At 37.3% G+C, this 21360-nt stretch overlaps 1 protein-coding gene across 4 annotated transcripts; it reads left to right on the top strand.

Moving 5' to 3' along the window:
* The first annotated feature begins 373 nt into the window (after positions 1 to 373).
* ulk1b (unc-51 like autophagy activating kinase 1) lies at positions 374 to 21311 on the top strand. Of its 4 annotated transcripts, none has more exons than XM_084138293.1 (28): positions 374 to 1028; positions 1433 to 1525; positions 1607 to 1648; positions 5257 to 5289; positions 5760 to 5796; positions 7613 to 7786; positions 8143 to 8216; positions 8302 to 8403; positions 8493 to 8551; positions 8667 to 8749; positions 8887 to 8937; positions 9780 to 9868; positions 10775 to 10943; positions 11080 to 11140; positions 11596 to 11685; positions 12723 to 12857; positions 13326 to 13468; positions 13599 to 13676; positions 13894 to 14123; positions 14954 to 15096; positions 15383 to 15498; positions 15894 to 16016; positions 16109 to 16296; positions 16387 to 16565; positions 16804 to 16922; positions 17426 to 17583; positions 18539 to 18674; positions 18764 to 21311. In XM_084138293.1, the coding sequence occupies exons 1-28, from the start codon at positions 939 to 941 to the stop codon at positions 18817 to 18819; spliced, it is 3051 nt and encodes a 1016-aa protein (XP_083994419.1). In that variant the 5' UTR covers positions 374 to 938; the 3' UTR covers positions 18820 to 21311. The 4 variants fall into 4 exon arrangements, with proteins under 4 accessions (XP_083994419.1, XP_083994420.1, XP_083994421.1 ...); XM_084138294.1 differs by having other exon boundaries at positions 16112 to 16296; XM_084138295.1 differs by having other exon boundaries at positions 12726 to 12857.
* The last annotated feature ends 49 nt before the right edge of the window (positions 21312 to 21360 follow it).

Below are 21360 nucleotides of genomic sequence, written 5' to 3' on the forward strand. Positions count from 1 at the left end.
ATGAGTTGCTTCTTGTATTTTGATCTGAAGGTCTGTCTGAAGAAGCAGAGAATTGCTGATTTTCTTTCTTTCAATCACCTGTGCCAAGCTGCAACTATCTCCTTGAGTTAAAAAAAAAAAAATATATATATATATATATAGGCCTAACTTTGTTGCTACCTGTGTTCTCGATGAATAACCTACCTGCAAATGATTAAAATTGATGAATTATGTTGCAATAAATATAGTATTGTCTACTTTCTTGCAGTCTACTTGTATTAAAATATTACAAAACTCGACATTATTTCAACATTTTTTCAACTCATTACTTCATGTGACTTGATATCAATTTGTGATGTGTTTATTTTTGTCACTGTGACACCGCCGTGACAGCACTTCCCTGACGTCAACATTGAGCCTGTGTGAAATGGTTGTGCGCATGCGCAGCGCTGCAGACCTCGATTAAATTGAGGTCTTTGTTGAGATCAAAAAGACAAATCTTGCTCGAGCTTTTCAGATGTCTCAGGGATATTTCGTGAAACGACAACCGTGTTGTATACAATCGCGAGCCTGGTGTAATCCTGAACACGAACTCAAGGATGTTAGCATAGCTGACAACATCGGATGTAACGTACATAAACAAACACATCGCTGCCGTTTTAAGGTGGTATTTTTTTAGCGCAGCTTGATTTTATTTATTTTTACAATTACGATAAGCGGTTTGCCGAAATGGAGACCTGTCATATTTTTAAGGAGTAGATCTCCTCTTCACCTCCATGATATCATGAAAGTAGAGAGGAGTATCTGTATGGAAAGGCCCCCGATGGCACGCAGAAGTGGGGTTCAACTTTCCAGCTGCCTCGTCCAGACAGAGAAGAGGGACGCAGAAAGAGGATATTTGTGGGCCAGCTTTATTTTACATAAATAGTCAGGCTGCAAAATTTGGGATCAGGTGGGAGATGGAGACTGTCGGGAAATTCGAGTTCAGCAGGAAGGACCTTATAGGACACGGTGCCTTCGCAGTGGTATTCAAAGGCAGGAATCGAGAGGTGAGAAAATATCATTTTAAAATGTTTACCAAATCATTTCCATTTGTATACATTGGTGTCATTGTGTGTTGATAGGAATTCGTTTTTTGTTTACCTACTGGTTGCAGAACTGGCATACCACCTTAAAGGCCTCGAGCACAACAGATGGAGGAGAGAATAAGAGATTAAATTCCCAGTATTATAAAATATAGAGATGTGTAATGCTTTAATATCCCATTACATATATCCAAGCTTTAAATGTGGCATTTCCGTTTTTATAAATGACAATTATTCAGAGAGATTGAAACAAAGCATCTAAGCACTCAAGCCGACCGTAGACATGCACTATAATGTTACAATATATTTAACACAATATAAACTACAAGATGAATCTGTTTAACCACTTATATCATTGACATTTTCAGAAGCATGATTGGGAAGTTGCAGTCAAATGCATAAATAAGAAGAATTTGGCCAAATCTCAAACTCTTCTGGGGAAAGAGATCAAGATATTGAAGGTATGTTTTGGTTGTTTTGGTCAGAACCCAAAATCGAGCGTTTGTGTGCAAATAAATTTTTTTATTCTTTGTTTTCTCTAGGAATTGAAACATGAGAACATTGTTGCATTGCACGACTTCCAGGTAGGATGATTTGTTCATAGAATTGCACGGCAGATGTTTAGATGAACATTTTTCGATTTAAGTATCTAGAGAAAGTGGTTTTGTTAACTTTACTAGTCCAAATGGTATTAGTTACAAATATTTTAATAGTTATTATGGACTAAAAAGGGTTAAAATTTATGTTTTACCACCCCAGAGTGTGTATTATGACTTCCTTTGCGTTGATTGGTTAAAAGCAGTCACGTGTTCTTCTGTTGACATGACATGTGCACTTGTTTTTAATGGCTCTGCTGCAGGGCATTGTGGGTATTGAAGTCTTAGCAGTCTCTCACACACACACACACACACATACACACACAGTATATACCAGGAAGAGAAATAAAGTTATGTTTTCTTACTCGATTTGGCATTTAGAGTTTATTGGCACTCAGTGAATGCTTTTCTTGCAATGGTGTGAGTGAAACCTGTCTACCCAGACTGGTGAAATTATTTCATTGAAGTCTTGACACGTTGTTCAAACACCTGGGTTCTTGCTGTTTGCTCTGCTCTTGGGTCATCATGAGGTTAATGTGTCAGGCGTGTGTAAGTTAAAGCCACTAGGATTACAAAAAACATGCAAATTGTAGCCTACCTCTATTCAGTTGTAAATGCTTTGATTTGTCTCCTTTAATGCAGTCTTTGTTACTGACTTTTCAACTAATAAGCATAGTAATGTGTTTGGTTGGATAATCCCCATGTGACTTAAAAATAGGATAATAAAGAATACATTTTTAAATATATATATATATATATATATATATATATATATATATATATATATATATATATATATATATATATGTATATATATTATTTACAAAAATTATAATTTATAAAAAAAAATTACTTAATAATCTTTAAAATAATAATTGTACCCATATTTTTATTTCATTGTTTTTATTAAGTATTTTCCATTTGTTTTTGAAATTAATTGTTCACTTGCATTAAATTGTTTTTTTTAAAGATATTATTATCCGCATCAGACATTAAAAATTCATGTCAGTTAATTAAAAAAAAAAAAAAAAAAACTGCTTTGCTACCTCGCTAATGTGTCAAATACCATTTTACCTTGATAGTCACTAAGCGACTGAAGACTTTCCATATCCATGCGGTTTACGTAGTACCGTGGTACTTTTTTTGGTTAGTATTTACAGTTTACACTGAGGTTTGATGCTGCTTTTGTCTCCATTCATGTCAGTTTTTTTAACGAAGGCTCACACTCTGGTGTTGCTTTTAAGAGCCACATGCACATTTCAGCCACATGCTTCTCTGATCTGACCTCTTCTCACATCTCCTGGAAAGTCACACCACTTTCTTCTGTGTGGTTGACTGTCTGTGAAGTGAATGCCATTAAAGTTTGAGTTGGTCTCCTTGCACGACCTGGAGGGAAAAGTCTTTGACCTGCTTGGCTCTTTGCCACACGTAACAAACTTTAGCTTGTTTGTGCTGGACGAACCTGGCAAAGAGTTAATTTGGTCATCTCTCCCTCGCAAACACAGAAACAAGCTAAGTTTTAGCCAGAGTTTATTTTTAGTGCATCAGAGCCATTTGGTTTTTAATATCAAAGAGAAACATAACCATTGTCTTCCTACAGTTAAATGTGAGATGTAGGATCTTAACAGGTTCAGTAGCATTTCAGGTCAACTTTAGCGTTCAGAATGTAATGGTTGCTATTTTAAATGGGATGAGCAACAAAGCAAACATTAGTTAAATTACAAATGTCCTATCCAGAAGCAGTTAACTAGGGTCCCTACTGCATCTGTGGTTAAATTCAACATTAGCAGATCTCACGGGCATGCTGTGTTCATAAGCAAAGCTCACTTTATCACCCACATGAACATCAGTCATTTAGGCACTCAGCAGTCTGTGAGTTATGTTGGGCTTGTTGGGTTTTCCCAGCTGAATCGCCAAGCTCGTTCAAGCGCTAGTTGTCATTAAACAGTGATGTTTGGCCTAGTTTCAGTCTGGCTGCACAGCCAACTGAGGTCTATCTTCAGTGGCAGAAAGTAGAACATGGGGAACGCTGAGTCAGCAGCATACGCCAGTCACGGATCAGCCGATCTGGCTGATTGGCCGCAGACAGACACCAGAATGAGGGAGGTCATATGTTGATAAGTGATAAGGTCATTCTAAGTGGGCTACCCTGTATTTTTTCGAGAGGCCTCAGCCATGGGCTCAGGAAATAACAGGATTATGGTGCTGTAAAAGCTGACCTGATAACACAAACAACCTGTCCTGTGGGACTGATGGCAATTGTCTGGATAATTTAATATTTAGTGCTTTGACTATTTCGGAGAAGCCTATCTGACACGCTTTTAAGAAAATATCATGCACTTGTTTAGTTTAGTCTGTTCATATGTACTGAGGACAGTTCTGTTTTAATAGCTAGTCTTAGTCTTAGTGTTTAAGTGTTAATCAGTGTCCTAAAGCTTATAGACTGGCATTGCTGCTTTGTTGTTGTCTGAATAAGGATTACCAGGTTTAAAAACATCTAAAACAACATTTTATCGGTGCATAATAGGCTCATACTAAAAGGGATAGTTCACCCAAAAATGAAAATTCTGTCATTTACTCTTTCAAAACCTATAGCTGTCATCTAACGCTCAATCTAGTTAATCTTTAAAAGCAGTAACAATTTAATAACACATATGTAATCTTTGGCAAATCTCAGAAAGATGATTATTTAATATTCATACTGTACATTTGTATTCATTTGCAGCATTTAAAGCTATTCATTTTAGTTTTGTATTGTTTTGTTTTCATTTTTTTTCTTTCGATCTCAAATTTTAATATGGATTATTTTGGGGAATTATCAGCTTATTGGTATCAGCCAGAGTTTTTATATTAGTTAACCTCCACTCAACTCAATACTCAACAGTATCAAGCTTCGCCAGATAACTGGTGCTGTTCTATGGATGATATATTCTTGGGGAAGGGATATTTTGTCTTTAACCAGTAAGAAACCCCCCAGAACACCCTAGCAACCACACAGCATGAGCTAAATCCACTCAGAAACCAGAGCAGCTGTGTAGTAACACTTAGGTAATAATCACACAACACCCTAGCATCGTTCTAAGCACCACTCACATTTCACAGCATCAGCACTATCAGTACTTTCTTGTGTCTGAGTGAGCTTCAATGGTGTGTGTGTGTGTGTGTGTGTGTGTGTGTGTGTGTGTGTGTGTGTGTGTGTGTGTGTGTGTGTGTGTGTGTGTGTGTGTGTGTGTGTGTGTGTGTGTGTGTGTGTGTGTGTGTGTGTGTCAATGGCTGCATTGAATAGAAATCTGTCACACCATCACACGGTTAGCACAGTGAAAATGCACAGTTAACAAAGCTTATGACCTTTGCCCTCCCCCTGGCCTGTATTAGCCCATTATGACCCAGCGCAGAGAAAACACGCTCACGCCATATGTGGATTAGTGTTAGGCCACTGCATTTGTAAAACACACAATACCAGTTCCACTGTAAACATGTTCTCACATGTCTATTTAAAGTCTAAAAGTCGACATATATATTAAAGTTCATTAATTTGCTTTGATGGCCACCTCTCTGTCCCAGTGTTGAATCTCATTACTCCTGTCTTTTTCTAGGAAACGGCAAGCTCAGTGTACTTAGTGATGGAGGTAAGTGGGCCTGTTTTCCCAGTGTGTTGTACATCTTGTCTTGTCTTGTACCTGGTAATGCCTGCAATTTGCCATGCCCTGGGGCCAATGGAAGACAGCTGCAGTTGTTAATAACACAACACCCATAGATATATAAACCTGAATTCATGGAGTTTTGTGGAACACAGTGAGGATTTGTAAAGTTTTTTTAAATCACTATGAAATTCAACTTCCTGTAAAGGCCACGCTACCGAGTCAGCTTTCAGAAAAGCTCCATGGAAAAGCAACGGGGCCACTGGGATACCCATCATTAGTGGACAAAGGGAAATAATGCCCCATCTTTTCTGAGTGGCTTGTTTTAATATGCATCTGAATCGTCTCTCCCCATGCAATGAACTAAGCCCCATTTAAATGCAGGTTTTGTTATACAGCATTGTTGTGTGGTGCTGTAGTTCAAAGTAAAAAGATCAATGTTCTTTCTTTAACTGCAGTACTGCAATGGGGGAGACCTGGCTGACTACTTGCACTGTAAGTGGGACATTTCATTTATCATGCTTTGAACTCATTTTGGGAATTTTTTTTGCTCACTGCACACCAGCCTTCTTTAGGAAATTGTGTGTTCATTTTTAAAGGGATGGTTCACCCAAAAATGAAATTTGTGTCATCATTTACTCAGCTCATGTCGTTGCAAACCCGTAAGACTTTCGTTCATCTTCGGAACACAAATAAAGATATTTTTGATGAAATCTGAGAGCTTTCTGTCCCTCTGTTGACAGCTATGCAGCTAATTGCCTTAATTAAATCTGTTAATCATATAAAGCGATCGAGTCTCTTGAATTTGGACTAAACCAATTCATTTGGATTAGTTTTACGATCTCTTTATGAACTTTTTGAAACATCAAAGTGGTAGTTGCGTAGCTGTCAACAGAGGGACAGAAAGCTCTCAGATCTCATCAAAAAGATCATAATTTGTGTTCCGAAGATGAACAAAAGTCTTACGGGGTTGGAACGACATGAGGGTGAGTAATTAATGACAGAATTTTCAATTTTAGGTGAACTATCCCTTTAATACATAATTATTTGTTTTAAGATTGCAAACTTGCCAAAAGAACATCTGCTTTTTTTGAGTAGAGAGGCAAGTCCTAGCTTTAAATGCTGAAATTATTTGCTTGCGTGATGAAACAAATTATATCGGTTAATTTCAAAAGCATGCAAAGAGGACCTAAGGAAGTTAGGCCAGAAGGGTTTAGGGTGTGTGTTTGTGTATGCATGTTTTGTTTAAAGCGGGTCTGAGGAAGCTGTAACTGTTAACTGCAGGGTGTGAGTATATTTTCAGAGGAAGTAGTTGCTCTGAAAATTCCAGACAAAACCATTTTTGTTCTTTATGGAATCTGACATTTCAGTTCAGATCAGACGGGAGAGGTTGAGAAGAAATATGTGAATCACTACTGCATATTGAATTGCTTATATATGCAGTGTGTAGTAACTCATTTGAATTTATAGACAACAGCTTTTCTGTCTTAATTGATTTCCTTTGCACTGTGGAAGGATTGCATATTCCATTTGCATTCAATTTGCATGTAAAAAAAAGTTGTTGAATGGACTCTATATATAGTATGAAACAGTGAAGTCAGGGCCAGGTGATATAACAGAAAACATTATCTCAATATTTTTTCGCCTTTTGATGGTATGCTTTTTTTCTATTTGTTCTGAAATGTCTTTAATGGTGATGTATTTTTGTCAATGAGATTTGCAATGTTTAATGCAAGGCATAAATTCATTAACAATCTATTTAAATATCAATTTAGGGCTCAGTAAAAAAATTTTTTTTAAAGAATTTAATACTTTTATTCAGGAAGAATGCATTAAATTATTAAACTGATCAAAAGTGACAGTAAAGTAATTTATAATGATGCAAAAGATTTCTATATTTCAAATAAATTCTGTTGTTTTGAATTTTCCATTCATCAAAGAATCCAGGAAAAATGTTTCACAGTGGCCACAAAAAATATTAAGCAGCACAACTGTTTTCAAAATTGATAATAATAAGAAATATTTCTTGAGCAGCAATTCAGCATATTAGAATGATTTCTGAAGGACTTGAAACTGGAGTAAAAAATATACATTTATTTATTTATTTATTTGAAATAAGCCTGTATAAATTATAATTATAAGCTTAACCATGTCCCTTTGGGGGCTCCGTAGAATGTGTTACTCATTTTCCATGCCTTTACGAATTCGGATTTAGGCTTCTAGCACCAGCAAAATCTTCACAAATGTGTTGTATTGCCAATAGGAATCGCCTAGCCCTAATGAACTCCTCTTTACTCTGATGCTCTTTCAGCAAAGGGCACTTTAAGTGAAGACACCATCCGAGTATTCCTGCAGCAGATCGCAGGGGCCATGAGGGTCCTTCAGGCCAAAGGGATCATCCACAGAGACCTGAAACCCCAGAACATCCTGCTGTCCCATCCTGCAGGTCGAAAGTCCCACTCCAACAACACCTGCATCAAGATAGGTGAGTGTGTGTGTGCACGCCTGTTTTTTATTATTTATACATTCTCAGCTTTCAGCATTAGAAACTCTAGATACCACATCCATATGTTTGAGGAGGACTGATGTTTGCAGATTCAGCCTTGTTTTAACAGTTTTGCTTGATGATTTCACTTAGTCTACAAACTCTATTGCATATTGAATTGCTTAGCCCAGTGATAGAATTATGTTCAGTAATATGGAAATAAATAAATAAAACGATATGCTGATTTCTAAAGCCACACTTCACAGCATGTTCTTTTATCTAACCTGGGTTTGCCATTACCCAGAGTGTATTGCTTCACCAGCACAGTTTCTAAGATCTTATTTTGGTCTCTTCAGCTGACTTTGGCTTTGCACGGTACCTCCAGAACAACATGATGGCCGCCACACTCTGTGGGTCCCCAATGTACATGGTATGAATTGTACATTTTCTTAATTTCAGACTTTGCACATATATGAGCATCACTGAGATTATAACTCTGAAATGCTGTTCACCAGGCACCTGAGGTTATCATGTCACAGAACTATGACGCCAAGGCTGACTTGTGGAGTATAGGGACCATTGTGTTTCAGTGCCTGACTGGAAAGGCTCCATTTCAGGTACTCACTCAAGTGTAAGATATGATGCATCCATGCCATGATTTGGAAAATGACTTTAAGTAAGCTTGTTTTGATTGTCTGTCCATCAGGCCAGCAGTCCACAGGACCTCCGTTTGTTTTATGAGAAAAATAAAAGTCTTAGCCCAAAGTGAGTGCATATCTTATTGACTTTGATTGCCAGCGACACTTTTCAGATTAGTCTTGGAGTAAATATTCTGCTAAACCTTGTGTAAAAGTCCATCTCTTTCGATCCTTCTCTACAGCATTCCCAGAGAAACTTCCAGCCATCTCAGACACCTGCTGCTTGGCCTCCTGCAAAGGAACCATAAGGACCGTATGGACTTCGGTCAGTGTCCTTAGTGCCTGTGTCCACTAGTTTTGATGAGGCGATGTTTGTTATTTATAAGATTAGCTTTGGCCATGGTTCTGTTATTCACCATGCAGTCTTTTTGAGGTGTTTGTGAAATATTTCTGTTTTTATAGATGAATTCTTCAGACACCCCTTCTTGGAGGCAAGCTCCTCTATGAAAAAGTGTGAGTTATTACACTGCCATTTCGAACATTGTTTTTACTCTATTTTAAATAGTCAGTAAAAGGAGATGCTTAACCTTCAGAACATGTTTAGTGTCAAATTGAATATTATTATTTATAATATAAATAAACCATTTTTTGTTTATTTATGTTTGCATCCTTGGTACTAAAATTTGTTTTAAACCCCTGATTCTTTTCAATAGATATTAAATAAGCATTAACATTAAATTGACTACATTTATCAAGTTAAATAAATATGATCAATATCCATTATTATTTTTTTAATAATAATTATGACATAATTAATTATAGTAATTAAAACACCAGAATGGGTAACAGGGTAAATAAGAGGGTAGCAAAACTGGGATCAAATGTTGGTTTGCAGATATTCATAAACATTTTTCCCACATAAAATAAAGAAAGTTGAGTATTTTTACTTACATGGTTTAATGACGAATACAGTCATCATTAAAATTTGTGTAAAAATTGAGAAAGTGCAATAATATCATTACTTGTCTGTAGAAAGGGTCCAAATTATGTATGATGAAATACCAAATGTATTTATTTATTGGGTTACAGGGTTGCAAAATATGGGACAAAACTGCATATTTTGTTTTTGGTCAGTAAAATGAGTTAAATTTACTTTTTTTATTACAATGATTTGCATTTATTCTTTTTTAAATTAATTGTATAGGAACTTATATGAACCAAATTTATATGATTGTAATTGTTGGGTACGATTGAGAAGTGGACCGCTTAAAGTCATCTGACTCTGTAGCGTGCTGCACTTATGGAAAGTACCATCCGTCTTCCAAGATATTAAGTGTCTGTGTGTATCTTCACAGCTACTCCAGTGACCGTGACTTGCTTTCCCAATTCAGCCTCTGCAAGCTCATGCAGCAGTTCTTCTACTTCACACCTGGCCTCTCCTCCTGTAAGTGTGTGTGTGTGTAAATGTATTTCATTAGAATGATGAATGGCAGGTCATCGTGTCTGTGCACTGATAAGTGTTGACGTGTCAGGAGTTTGTCACAGACATGAAGATAAATAAGCACAGCAAGCAGCTGCCTCGTTGAACAAAGACACACTTTCTTAACATTTTATGGTGGCTTGTAACACTAATCCGTGATAGGAGCCACATGTTAATCAGCTCTGTATTTTGTGACATTTTATGGGTCTCATGGTGTCAGAATGCTGTATAGAGGTCAGTGCTTCAAAAGCAAAGAAATCATACTGTCACATTCAGTTATTTAACGTCTATGAATGGTTAGGAATCGTGTGTGTGTGTATGTATATATATATTAGTTTTTTTTTTGTTTTTTTTTTCACTGTTCAAAAGTTTGTGGTGGGTAAGTTTTTCAAAATAAGTATTTTATGCTCATAAAGACTGGATTTATTTGATTAAAAAAACAGTAATATTGTGAAATATTATTACAATTTAAAATAACTGTTTTCTATTTTACTTAATATTTTTGTGGCATTTTTTTCCAGTATACTTTGAATAGTAAAGGTCTTTATTGTAAAAAACAAATAACACAGGGAAAAGGAACCTGAGTGGTGCCAAATCAAAGAACAAATCAAAACCCCCCAAAAAATTCCCTGAAGACTAATTCCTAAGCCCTCTAACAGAGAGAGAGAGAGAGAGAGAGAGAGAGAGAGAGAGAGAGAGAGAGAGAAACAGAAAAGAAACACCAAAACGCATGTGGAATGTAACATTTATGATCTCTCTTATACTTTAAAAAGAATGTAAAAGTATTAGCAGAGCTGTTTATTACCAATTCAGGATACAAAGGATCTTTATGGTGTAACATTTGTTCTCATCCTCTTATATATTTTGTAGCAATCCCTTGCAGAGATCCAGCAGGTCCGTGCAAAGGCGTTAGCCTCCCCTACCCAGGATTCTCCAGGATACCTTCTGAAGGACTCGGGAGGTGGCGGAGGCGGCAGCAGTAGCAAGAACTCGTCCTGTGACACTGATGATTTTGTCATGGTTCCAGCTCATTTCCCCAGTAAGCCTGCAAAAACTTCTCCTGCAAGATTTTTGATTTCCTTTCTTTCTCCCCACTCAAAAATTGTTTCTGTCCTGGTTAAGTGGGAATGCTGGGTATTTATCATCTTTTTTCCCCCCTCTGTCTGTCTTTGTAGGTGAGCTTACCTGTGACATGCCGACAGGAAAGGTTATCCAGGACAGTCTGATGTATAGTGGGTAAGAGCTCAATTGAACTGTGATGATCATGCATCTGATGCAGGTTTGAATCCTGCTTGTAACATAATCCTTCAGAAATCATTCTAATATGCTGATCAAGAATCATATTTTATTATTATCATCAATGTTGAAAAAAAGCTGTGCTGCACTGTGATACTTTTTTCAGGATTCTTTAAGTTCAAACAGCATTTATTTAAAATAGAAATCATTTAAATGTCTTTACTGCCCTTTTTATTGTTTTAATGCTTGTTTTATTAATTAATTAATTTAAAATCTTACTGACACCCAACTTTTGAATGATAGTGTTTAGTTGTACAGCTAGAATAATAAGATTTTCAGTTTGATATGCTTAAATGGAGTTAAATTATTTTGTTAAGTAACCACGCTTACATCTCCTAGAGTAATCGTCTGGAATGAATCTTCTCCTTACGTTCTCCATCTCTGTCCTGCTTTAGGAGTTCTCTTCTGGCATCTGGAGGTCAGTGCAGTCAAGTTAAGACCCCTCCACGCTCTCCCTCCTACAGCAGCTCTCCAGGACCCAGCGGGTATGAACACAGCAGGATGAACACATAGAGCTTAAAAAAAGAAAAGAAAAGAAAACACAATGATTATTTCATGTCTGGGCATTTTGCATTTGTTTTTTGTGAGTAACTAGTAACTAGTCAAAATAATTATTTATTTTTGTTTTCATATTTCTTTTTTGTGGCGGTGCTTTAAATACATAATTGGAAGAAAAAAGTAAAAAATTTGAAAATTTTTAAATGGAAATAAATAGTGCATAATTTGTTCAATTAAGTATAGTAAGACCTCTGAATATTTTTCTCTAGTCTCCTCATGGATTTTTGTTTAAAAAACTCAAGCATATCACAAGTTATAACAAATTATTGCAAAGAAATAATTCATGCATTTGCTAATTTATTCATTTATATTGCTACTCTTCAAAAAAAGTATTGTGATTGTGAGTTAATGAGTTCAAAGGGGAATTATATAAAAACATTTTATATTAATCCGTGTGTTGAAGGTATTAAGATTTAGACAACCCACCTGTACATTTTGAAAATATATAGTTTTACACATCCCTACACGCAAGTTGCATGAGTATAAACCATATGCCATTTTCAAGTTTGCACATTTCTCCATGTTGCAGCCAAGACTGATTTCCTCCTGCCTAGCTAAGGCTAATCTTTTCACTGTTTGATTTCTGGGTCATTGAAGATTGGGTCCTTTGCCACAAGGGTAATGAGTCCTAGATTGGCATGAAGATTGCATCTTTGATGGGCACAGATCGTCCTGTTCTCCTTCATTATTAAACGCAGCCCATGAAACCCACAGCCACACACAATAGGCGTAGGCCATAGAACTCTTCCAGCCTCTCCTGCTGACTAATTTGTAGTTCCTATACAGAAATGTCCTGTGAGATTTTAAATGATTTTATTTTATCGATGGGAGCTAGAGGATATGCTGATGTCAGTGCTTTTATGTTTTACCATGTTTTTCTCTCTCTCTCTCTCTCTCTCTCTCTATTCAATCACTCAATTTCTTTGGCTCTCCCTCTAACGTTTTATTTCTGCCTCATTCTCAGCAGGCCGAGTGAGTTTTCTGGGAGTAACTATGGCAACTATGGGCAGTCTGTACCCATTCCAGTTCCCACACAGATTCACAACTACCAGCGCATGGAGCAAAACCTCCAGTTCCCAGGTCAAGACGGCTCTCCACGGTGAGTGAAATCATATACTAAGGGCAAAATTCCCTCTTGAAATTGTCATTTGAATGTTGCGCAACAGTCATATTTTTTCACTTTATAAAAATTAACATTCTCATCAAAATGTGAATATTCTGATTATTTTAAGTAAATATTTTGGAAACTATTTGTCTATAAAATGGAAATGAATTCATTACATATAATTATTTAAATGTATTTTCCTGGAAATACTCCACTTTTTTGTATAATAACATGTTTAGAGGTAATTCATACAGAAAATGAAACGTTAAAATGACCAGTGCATGACCAATGCAGCTATATTGAATTTCTTTGAAAATCATTTGACTAAAATTTAAATGGTTTTGTACCTACGCTTTAATTTAAATTAGCCTGAGTTCAAATGAAATTTAAAGGCATGTATTCATTACTCCTTTCTTTCTTTCTTTCTTTCTTTCTTTCTTTCTTTCTTTCTTTCTTTCACAGATCTGCCACGGTCCAGCGATGCGGTAACGGGAGCTTTCTGGCCTGTGGAAGGACAGGGCCTTCTCCTCCTCAGCCTGGTTCTGCTCTCACTTCTCGCAGGCTGTCCACAGGAGGCACGAAACCCTTCCAGCTCTCTCCACAGGGTGAGTGCCACTTTCTTTGGCCCAAAGCCTTAGTCATGTCACTGTAGCTAAAGATGATTAAGCTGTGTTTCTGAACAAACCCTCTGGCTCTCTCTCTCTCCCCCTCTCTGCTCTGCTTTTGTCTCAAAAGTGGGCACCATTCCTGAGTTGCCAGGCCAAATTTGCCCAGCGAGTACAGAAATGGTTCACAGGGGCTCTCGGGGTGGAGGTAAAATAATTTTTCCTCTGTTTGCACTCTTTTGTTGTTTTTTAAAGGAACATCAGTATTTCATAGCCCAGTTATTTTCCATTTTGTAAATGTTGCATGTCAAGAAAGTTGGAAAACGATTGATTTCAGCTCTTCCCAGAATATAATAGTTTATCCATTAGTTTTTCTGTTTTTGTATTTTCGGATGACGACTCTTCCACTCTTCCCGGCTGTTTAGAAACCAAGGCTCGGCCACAACAGCAGGGTCTAGGCACGCGGCTCAACAGCGCCCCCTGTTTGCTGGAGGCGACTGGTGGGTGCAGGCAGAAGATCAGGAAGCAGCATTCAGATCCAGTGGGAGCTCCTCAGGGAAACATGATGCCCTTTAGGACCCTGCACTCCTCGCCCAGGCTCAGTGAACTTATGCAACGTAACCCCCTACCAACCATCCTGGGTTCACCTTCCAGAGTAAGATCCTTATTTCTGTTTGTGTGGCCATGAGCTCCCAGTTTTACACTCCTGTCCACTCCTGTTTCAAAAGAAGTCTCTTATGTACAGAGCCCCTAAAGGGACATGGTGAAGGAAAAAAATATGAGATGGAGGAAAAATTATTTGTCAATACTTTTGCGTTCTCTTGCAAATGTTTTCATTACCCCGAGAAACTTTGCGTTCCCTTGCAAAATCTTTTGTGTTCCGCCGAGAAACTTTGCGTTTTTATGTCCCTTTAGGGGCTCTGTACTTTATGCTTACCAAGGATGCATGTATTTGATCAAAATACAGTAAAAACAGCAATATTGTAAAATATTATTAACATTTTAAGTAACTGTTTTCTGTTTAAATATATTTTAAAATGTAATTTATTCCTGTGATTGCAAAGCTGAATTTTCAGCATCATTACTCCAGTCTTCAGTGTCAAATGATCCTTCAGAAATCACTCTAATATGCTGATTTGGTGCTCATATTTCTTATTATTATCAGTGTTGAAAACAGTTATGCTGCTTAATATTTTTGTGGAAACCATAATACTTTTATGTATACATAAATACATAAAATTTCCCAGAATTGTTTTGATGAAATAGAAAGTTCAAAAGGACAGCATGTATTTGAAATTGAAATCTCTTTATTTATTTATTTTGATTAAAAAAAAAGTGCATCCTTGCTGAATAAAAGTACTTATTTCTTTAAAAAAATAAAATAAAAAAAATCTTCCTGACCCCAAACTTTTGAACTGTAGTGCATGTATGTACTGTGTAATAAATGCAAACAAATAATGTAAAAATGTCCTTTTTCCTTTCCAGGCCATGCCCCCATTTGAGTTTCCCAAGCCCCCGAGTTCCCCAAACATGGTTACGTTTCTTACCCACCAGGGCCTCAGACCAGCTCAGGGAGAGGCTAGTTTGTCACCTATCTACCAGCCCGAGGAGAGAAAAGGCTTTGGGAGGTAAGAGTAGAAGAGTTAGGTAGATTTTAGCTCCATTCCAAATCCTACTAAGCGGCCTCGCTGTCTACATAAGCAGCATTGTAAACAAATAAGAAACTCTTAAGTTACTTAGACACTCTTAAAAAAGCTAGGCAGCTCTCCTTGTTTTGGAACAGAGCTTTTATTTAGGTTGGAAAACTGGACTCAAGCTGTAATTGACCAATAAAGCCCCTGTCCTTCTACCATTCGTTACTGCTTTATTTTTCCTCTTATTTTGCTTCTTCATCGTCTCTACTTCTCGGGACAGGTCTCAGAGTGCTGGTCGCCTATCTGATGTGCTGCTTATGGCGGCATTTGGGGGTCAGCGAGGAGAACGAAGCAGCATGGAGAATCTCAATTCTGACAGAGGCATAGACATCACAGGTGAGCTCACTGAAACATTCACAATGGTCACCCCAATTTAACTATCCCGGTAAATTACCTTTTAAAAAATTATGTATGTACATAGGATAAATAACATTGTAAAATATATAAAAAATAAAAACATATTTTAAATGTAATTGTTTCCTGCTAAAGCTAAATTTTCAGCATCATTACTCCAGTCTTCAGTGTCACATGATCCTTCAGAAATCATACTAATAAAACGGAATGAAAAAAATCTTGACCCCAAACACAGTAGTGTTTATCTGTAAAATGATTTCTGTCATTGAAAGGGAACATCAGTATGTAATTGGTCTTCATCTTGTAATAAAATGTTATTTTAAATGTCAAGTTATAAGCAGTCTTCATTTAACACACTGTTGTTTTTCTACTCACAGCGCCACCTGGTGGTGGAGGCATCGTGGTGGGCTCAGGTAGCCCTGCTCGAGTAGTGTTCACTGTGGGTTCTCCGCCTAGTGGGGGAACACCTCCTCAGAGTTCTCGCTCAAGGAAGTTCTCCGGTAAGTTTGTTTTTTCCCTCCAATTTTGACTTCTTCAATGATTTGTTTAAATTTAAAATAGATCCTTCAGCACTGACCTGAGTGTCTCACAGCAGGTTCTTCAAGCTCCATTAGTCCAGTAGGGTCCCTCACCAGTCGCTACCCGCAAACAGGCCTTCTCATGGACGGCTACGAGGGGCCCTCCAGTCCCCGCTACGGTTTCTCTGACCCCATCTCAGCCAACCTAGAAGGAGCTGTGACTTTTGAAGCCCCTGAACTACCAGAGGAGACCCTAATGGAGGTAAGCACAAAATTAAATGCTCTTTGTTTTGATAGTCATGCTAACTAGTTTAAGTTTGAGTCTAACGCCGCACTTCTCTCTCCACTGCAGCAGGAACACACAGACACTTTGCACAGGCTCCGATTCATGCTGGACTTTGCTCGATGTATGGTGGATGTGGCAGAAGCCCGGGGTGATGAGGCTCCCCAGGCCGACCCCTCTTCCACCAGCCTGCTCCAGCAACAAAGCCTGGTGGCCGACCAGATCAGCTCTTTGAGCCGAGAGTGGAGGTGAGAAGATGTACATCATGACTAGTCTTTCACAACTATGAATCTCTCTAGTAATCACAATTGCATTTGTTCTATACATTCTGAGAGCAGAAGGGCAGTTCTTCTGTTCACAAACTGTGTGTCAGTGTGGTGTATTGTTGTATAAAATCCTTTAATGTGAAAATCAACTAAAATGGCAATTAAAAGACTCTGGTTCTGCGTAGAGTGGTGTTAAAAATGTGTATATTTGTGTTGTCAGTTATGCTGAACAGTTGGTGCTTTACATGAAGACTGCAGAGCTTCTGTCATCTTCAATAAACACAGCCATGGAAGGAATCAAGCAGGGAAAACTCTACCCCTCTACCGCCGTCAAACAAGGTCAGCAGTTTAGACACTTTCTCCTCACCACCATCATAGTATGCACAACAGTGACCATCCACTTTTTAAGCATAGTTCCTATTCATTTTCTCAGTAGGCATTAAAAATCATTGACTATGTTTACATGCACCCTCATAATGTAAATCTAATGACATTTAGACAATATTGATGAAAAAAACTCATGAATATAAGTACAATATAATATATTTACAATGTGCAATTTAAGTAAAACAATACATTTGTTTTGTATACAAGTCATTTGAGGGTGTCTTAATTATTTATTTAATTTTACATTATTATGATTTACTTAATTACAAACCTCCAGTTTGGAAAACCCTGGTGTAGGGAGACTGACTCATTCGCAATTCTTTATGGGACTAAGATACATTAAAGATACATTGTCAAATACTTGAGACTGTAGTTCTAATATCAAAGTAGATATTAATATTATATTATTATTATTATTGTCCATGCAGTGACAATAACACATTGATGTTTTTCAGTGGTTAGGAGGTTGAATGACCTGTATAAGTCCAGTGTGATGTCCTGTCGCTCTCTGAGCGCTCAGCTGGAGCGATTCTTCTCCCGTAAACACAAACTCATGGACCACATCAACAGCATCACCGCAGAGAGGCTCCTCTTCAGCCACACCGTACAGATGGTAAGATAGGTTCCAAAGTGTGGTTTTCACAGCCATGCCATAGAAGAACCACGTGCTCCCCACACAATGTTGTAGTGACGGTTCTTAAAAGAATACTTTTTACTAAATGTGAAACTTTTTCCTCAATAAAGAACCTTTTCTGCAATGGAAAGGTTCCATGGATGTTGAGGGTTCTTCAAGAAACCATACCAATAAAGAACCTTTATTTTTAAGAGCGTGGCCTTGAAAAATCAGGGAATTTTGAAATTGTGACTTCAGGGTTCTAGAAAATAATAATTGTTAAAAGATTGCGATCTTAATTCAAACACCCGCACGATCTTATTCCTAAATGATAATGATTCGGCTATTAAAATGATCATATAAGAATGATCATAGCAGAACAATCAAATCCTGTTGGCGCTGCCGCTGACCCAGAGAGAGCAGCTGTCCTGTATAGGTATGAAACATCTGCATAGACAGGCTCTTTAACCACACAGTATAATTTTTTTTGCAAGACACTTAAAATAAAGATTGTATTACATTGTTACACCAGTAGGTGGCGACAAGTGACCATTGAGAAAGATTCGTCGAAAAAGGCTGATTTATCCAGTAATTAAAAGAAGTCATTGAATCATTCATTCAAACCGATTAAAAGAAAAACATTTTTTTACATGGACTGCAGTAATTAACATTGTGTCAGAACCTCTAGTAAATGACATGTTATTTTGTTTAGTTATCTATTCAAAATCATGGGAGAATCGTGATCTCTGTTTGAAACAAAAACCATGATTCTCAATTTATCCAGAATCGTGCAGCTCTAATGCTGAGCTGTAAAATATTTGTCGCCTTGTATAACACTGTTTCTTTTTTAGATTTGTTCTATGTTGTCAGCCTTTTTCTATTTCTAATGCCTTGTGAATTTTAGCTTATAGCCACTGTTTGTGGAGTGTATTTAAGAAGTTGTCTGGTCTTACAGGTGCAGGCGGCTGCTCTGGATGAGATGTTTCATCAGGGGGAAGCATCAATTCAGCGCTACTATAAGGCTTTGCTGCTCATGGAGGGTCTGTCTCTCCTCCTCACAGAACAGACTGACATCCTCAGCGTTAGCAAGTGTGAGTAAAACTACAGACAGACTTGTGTATTAACATTCAGGATATCTTAATAAGATCATTTGCGTAACCAGTGTGATGTTTCCCTACAGGCAAACAATGCATTGAACGCCGTCTCACCGCCTTGCAGTCGGGTCTCTGTGTGTAAAGTCTCTCCAGCACGCTGCTGTTACACCATCAAGATTACCGTTGCCTCCCTGAGCACCTCTCGAAGTGCTGTGGGGGAGGGAATGGCCCTCTGATTGGACCAAGTTAATCTGATTGACAGCTGATGTCATAATGGTGGAAAAATACACAAATGTTGCTACTTTACATCATTACAGACACGGATGGACACCAAAAACAAAACCTGTGTCTGTAGTCAAGATGAAACTCGTTTCCACAACGATTCTGTCACAGAGTTTAAAGTGAAGAAGATGTTTCTTGGTGCAACTTGTTGGCTCAAATGTCCATGTTATCAATGGGTTGTGCAATCTGAGTTTTTTTAGACAAGGTTTACCCACCCCAGAACATCAGTTTCTTACATTTTCCTTAGTTTGTATTTAGTTTTCTGCTCATTCACCACGCTAACTAGCGGAGACGTTATAAAAAACACGTTTACGATGATTATTAGCGATTTATTACTGCGTTTAGGAGTGATTTGTGGGATTGAAGTTGAAGTAATTTCGGTTGGTTGGTTGCTTGAAATCCAAGTGTCCAGTTAGAAGTTGCTAGATAAATGTTGCAGACCAGCAAAATGGTGATTTTTGTGCACAGTGTGAATGTTATAAGAGGCCCAAATTCTCTCTCACAGGGGAAATGAATCAGAAATTCAATGACCAAATTACAAGCCATGCATAAAACAAATTATTTTGATTCTGTTGTTTCACAGAAGGAAACTGTATAAAGCCAGCAAAATCATTTGTAGCACTTTAGTGAATGTTTACCAAGTAAGAGCATGTCAAACCCTGTTTTCATCCTTTAAATGTCTTAGAAATGAATATTGTATGCGTTGTTTGGACATCTCTCATGACCTGTTCAGTTTCTTCTTTTTTTAAAATGGCTAATATTGTGTTTTTATTTTGTGTTTGGCAATCATTTGTCTGAATGTAGTTCGGCTTTTTAAGTTAATGTTGCATTAGGGCTTAAACCGAGAGCAACGCAAAGTTCCTGCGCCATCACAGGGGATTTTAAGTGTTATTTAGTCAGAAATATTATGCCAAAAAAAATCTTTATAGTTAAGATAATGGCGGTTTTAACATTGGCACGCTCAATATTAGGTTGGCATCAGAATTTGTAAGGAACTCTTGATTGTACCTCTTATTGGAATCATATGTGTGCCCTGGTGATCCTGTCCCAGCCTTTAATGCCCATTTTAGTGTGTTTTTCTGAGGACAGAATGTACTTCCTTTGGGTTGTGCATGCATAGATATTCCTGTTGTTGATGTGAGCTGTGTATAATCTGACAAAGGACAGGTCTTAAGATAGTAGTCTATTCTAGCTTGCTGCACTGTTTGAGGGCTCTTTAGCTAGGTAAGCAGAAGACATTCAAAAACGGTGCGAACACCACATTTTTTCACATTAGAGTTATATAGTCAGTGCTTTTTAGTCTTTTTTCCAATTGTGCTGTATATTATGAACAGTGTGTTTGTGTTGAAAATATTTAAAACATTTTTAAAATGTGCCTTTAAAAAAAAAAAGCAAAAACTGAAACACTGAAAAAATATTCTGCTCTGTTATATTTCTTTTCTTTCATTTTGTGCATTGTTAGTATGGAGTGTGTACTGTTTTGATTGGTTAAATTGGACTGGGTTAAGATGCTGTGGGAAGGATTTAGTTTTGCTTCTTTTATGTGTGTGTGAATGTATTTGTGTTTAAATGTACATGCTAGTTAGAAAAAAACTGAAGTGCGTCGTCATGATAGTGAGACATAAGCTATTGTTTCTGAGTTCCAGAGGCCAGTTGCCATCATAGTAACGTTTTTTTTTTTTTTTTTTTTTTTTTTTTTTTAATTAATAAATACCACTTAAATTGCAATTTTTACAGCTTTGTTAAAAGACAAATAGCTTTTTTATTTTCTCTGTCTTAACAATTTGAGGATTATGCTGCATTAAGGTGTTTTCACCATGCAGTGTATTTGTGTTGTGCTTTTAAAACCGCATAAAATAAAAAACACGTTTAATCCATCAAATGTTAATCGCCGCCTACATGGACATTGAATGTATCGTGACTTTAAATCACTATGTACAGCATGAAGTGTTTGTTTCGGGGAGGTCGTCTCTGATTTAGGAGTCACTTTGTCATTGAACTGCACACACTAAAACTTGCAATATGTGAGCTCACCAGTTCTGCATCACTACACTGTTGTCTTCTCCAGTAATTAATAACGTACATCTGTTTTACCTTGGTCTCTCCGTATCATGTGTAAATATGGATTGTAAATTATCACTTTAAACTTGTACATTTAGCGATCGCATGGAGATTTGCTTTCCGTCACCCTCTCCCCACCAAAGATATGAACGTTCCCAATTGTGACTGTTGATAAACATTTACAGTTTTTTGTTCTGTAAAAAGACCTGTACACACTCTTTCATGTCAAATGTAAGATGTAACTCTTTGCTTTAAACAGTACAGCACCAATAAAAGGAAAACTGAAATAAATATTGCCTTTTTTTGGTTGTAAGTTGAACTGAAAACGGTCCTATTTATG

This window comes from Abramis brama (genome assembly GCF_963993115.1).
Source record: "Abramis brama genome assembly, chromosome: 15".
Taxonomy (NCBI): Eukaryota; Metazoa; Chordata; class Actinopteri; order Cypriniformes; family Leuciscidae; genus Abramis; species Abramis brama.

Bases quoted from the DNA above. Each gene is read 5' to 3' on its own strand.
- ulk1b (XM_084138293.1), top strand. From the start codon at position 939: ATGGAGACTGTCGGGAAATTCGAGTTCAGCAGGAAGGACCTTATAGGA. The intron at 10,944-11,079 runs GTAAGCCTGCAA...CTGTCTTTGTAG, and splicing joins GGTTCCAGCTCATTTCCCCA to GTGAGCTTACCTGTGACATG. The intron at 15,097-15,382 runs GTAAGAGTAGAA...TTCTCGGGACAG, and splicing joins GAGAGAAAAGGCTTTGGGAG to GTCTCAGAGTGCTGGTCGCC.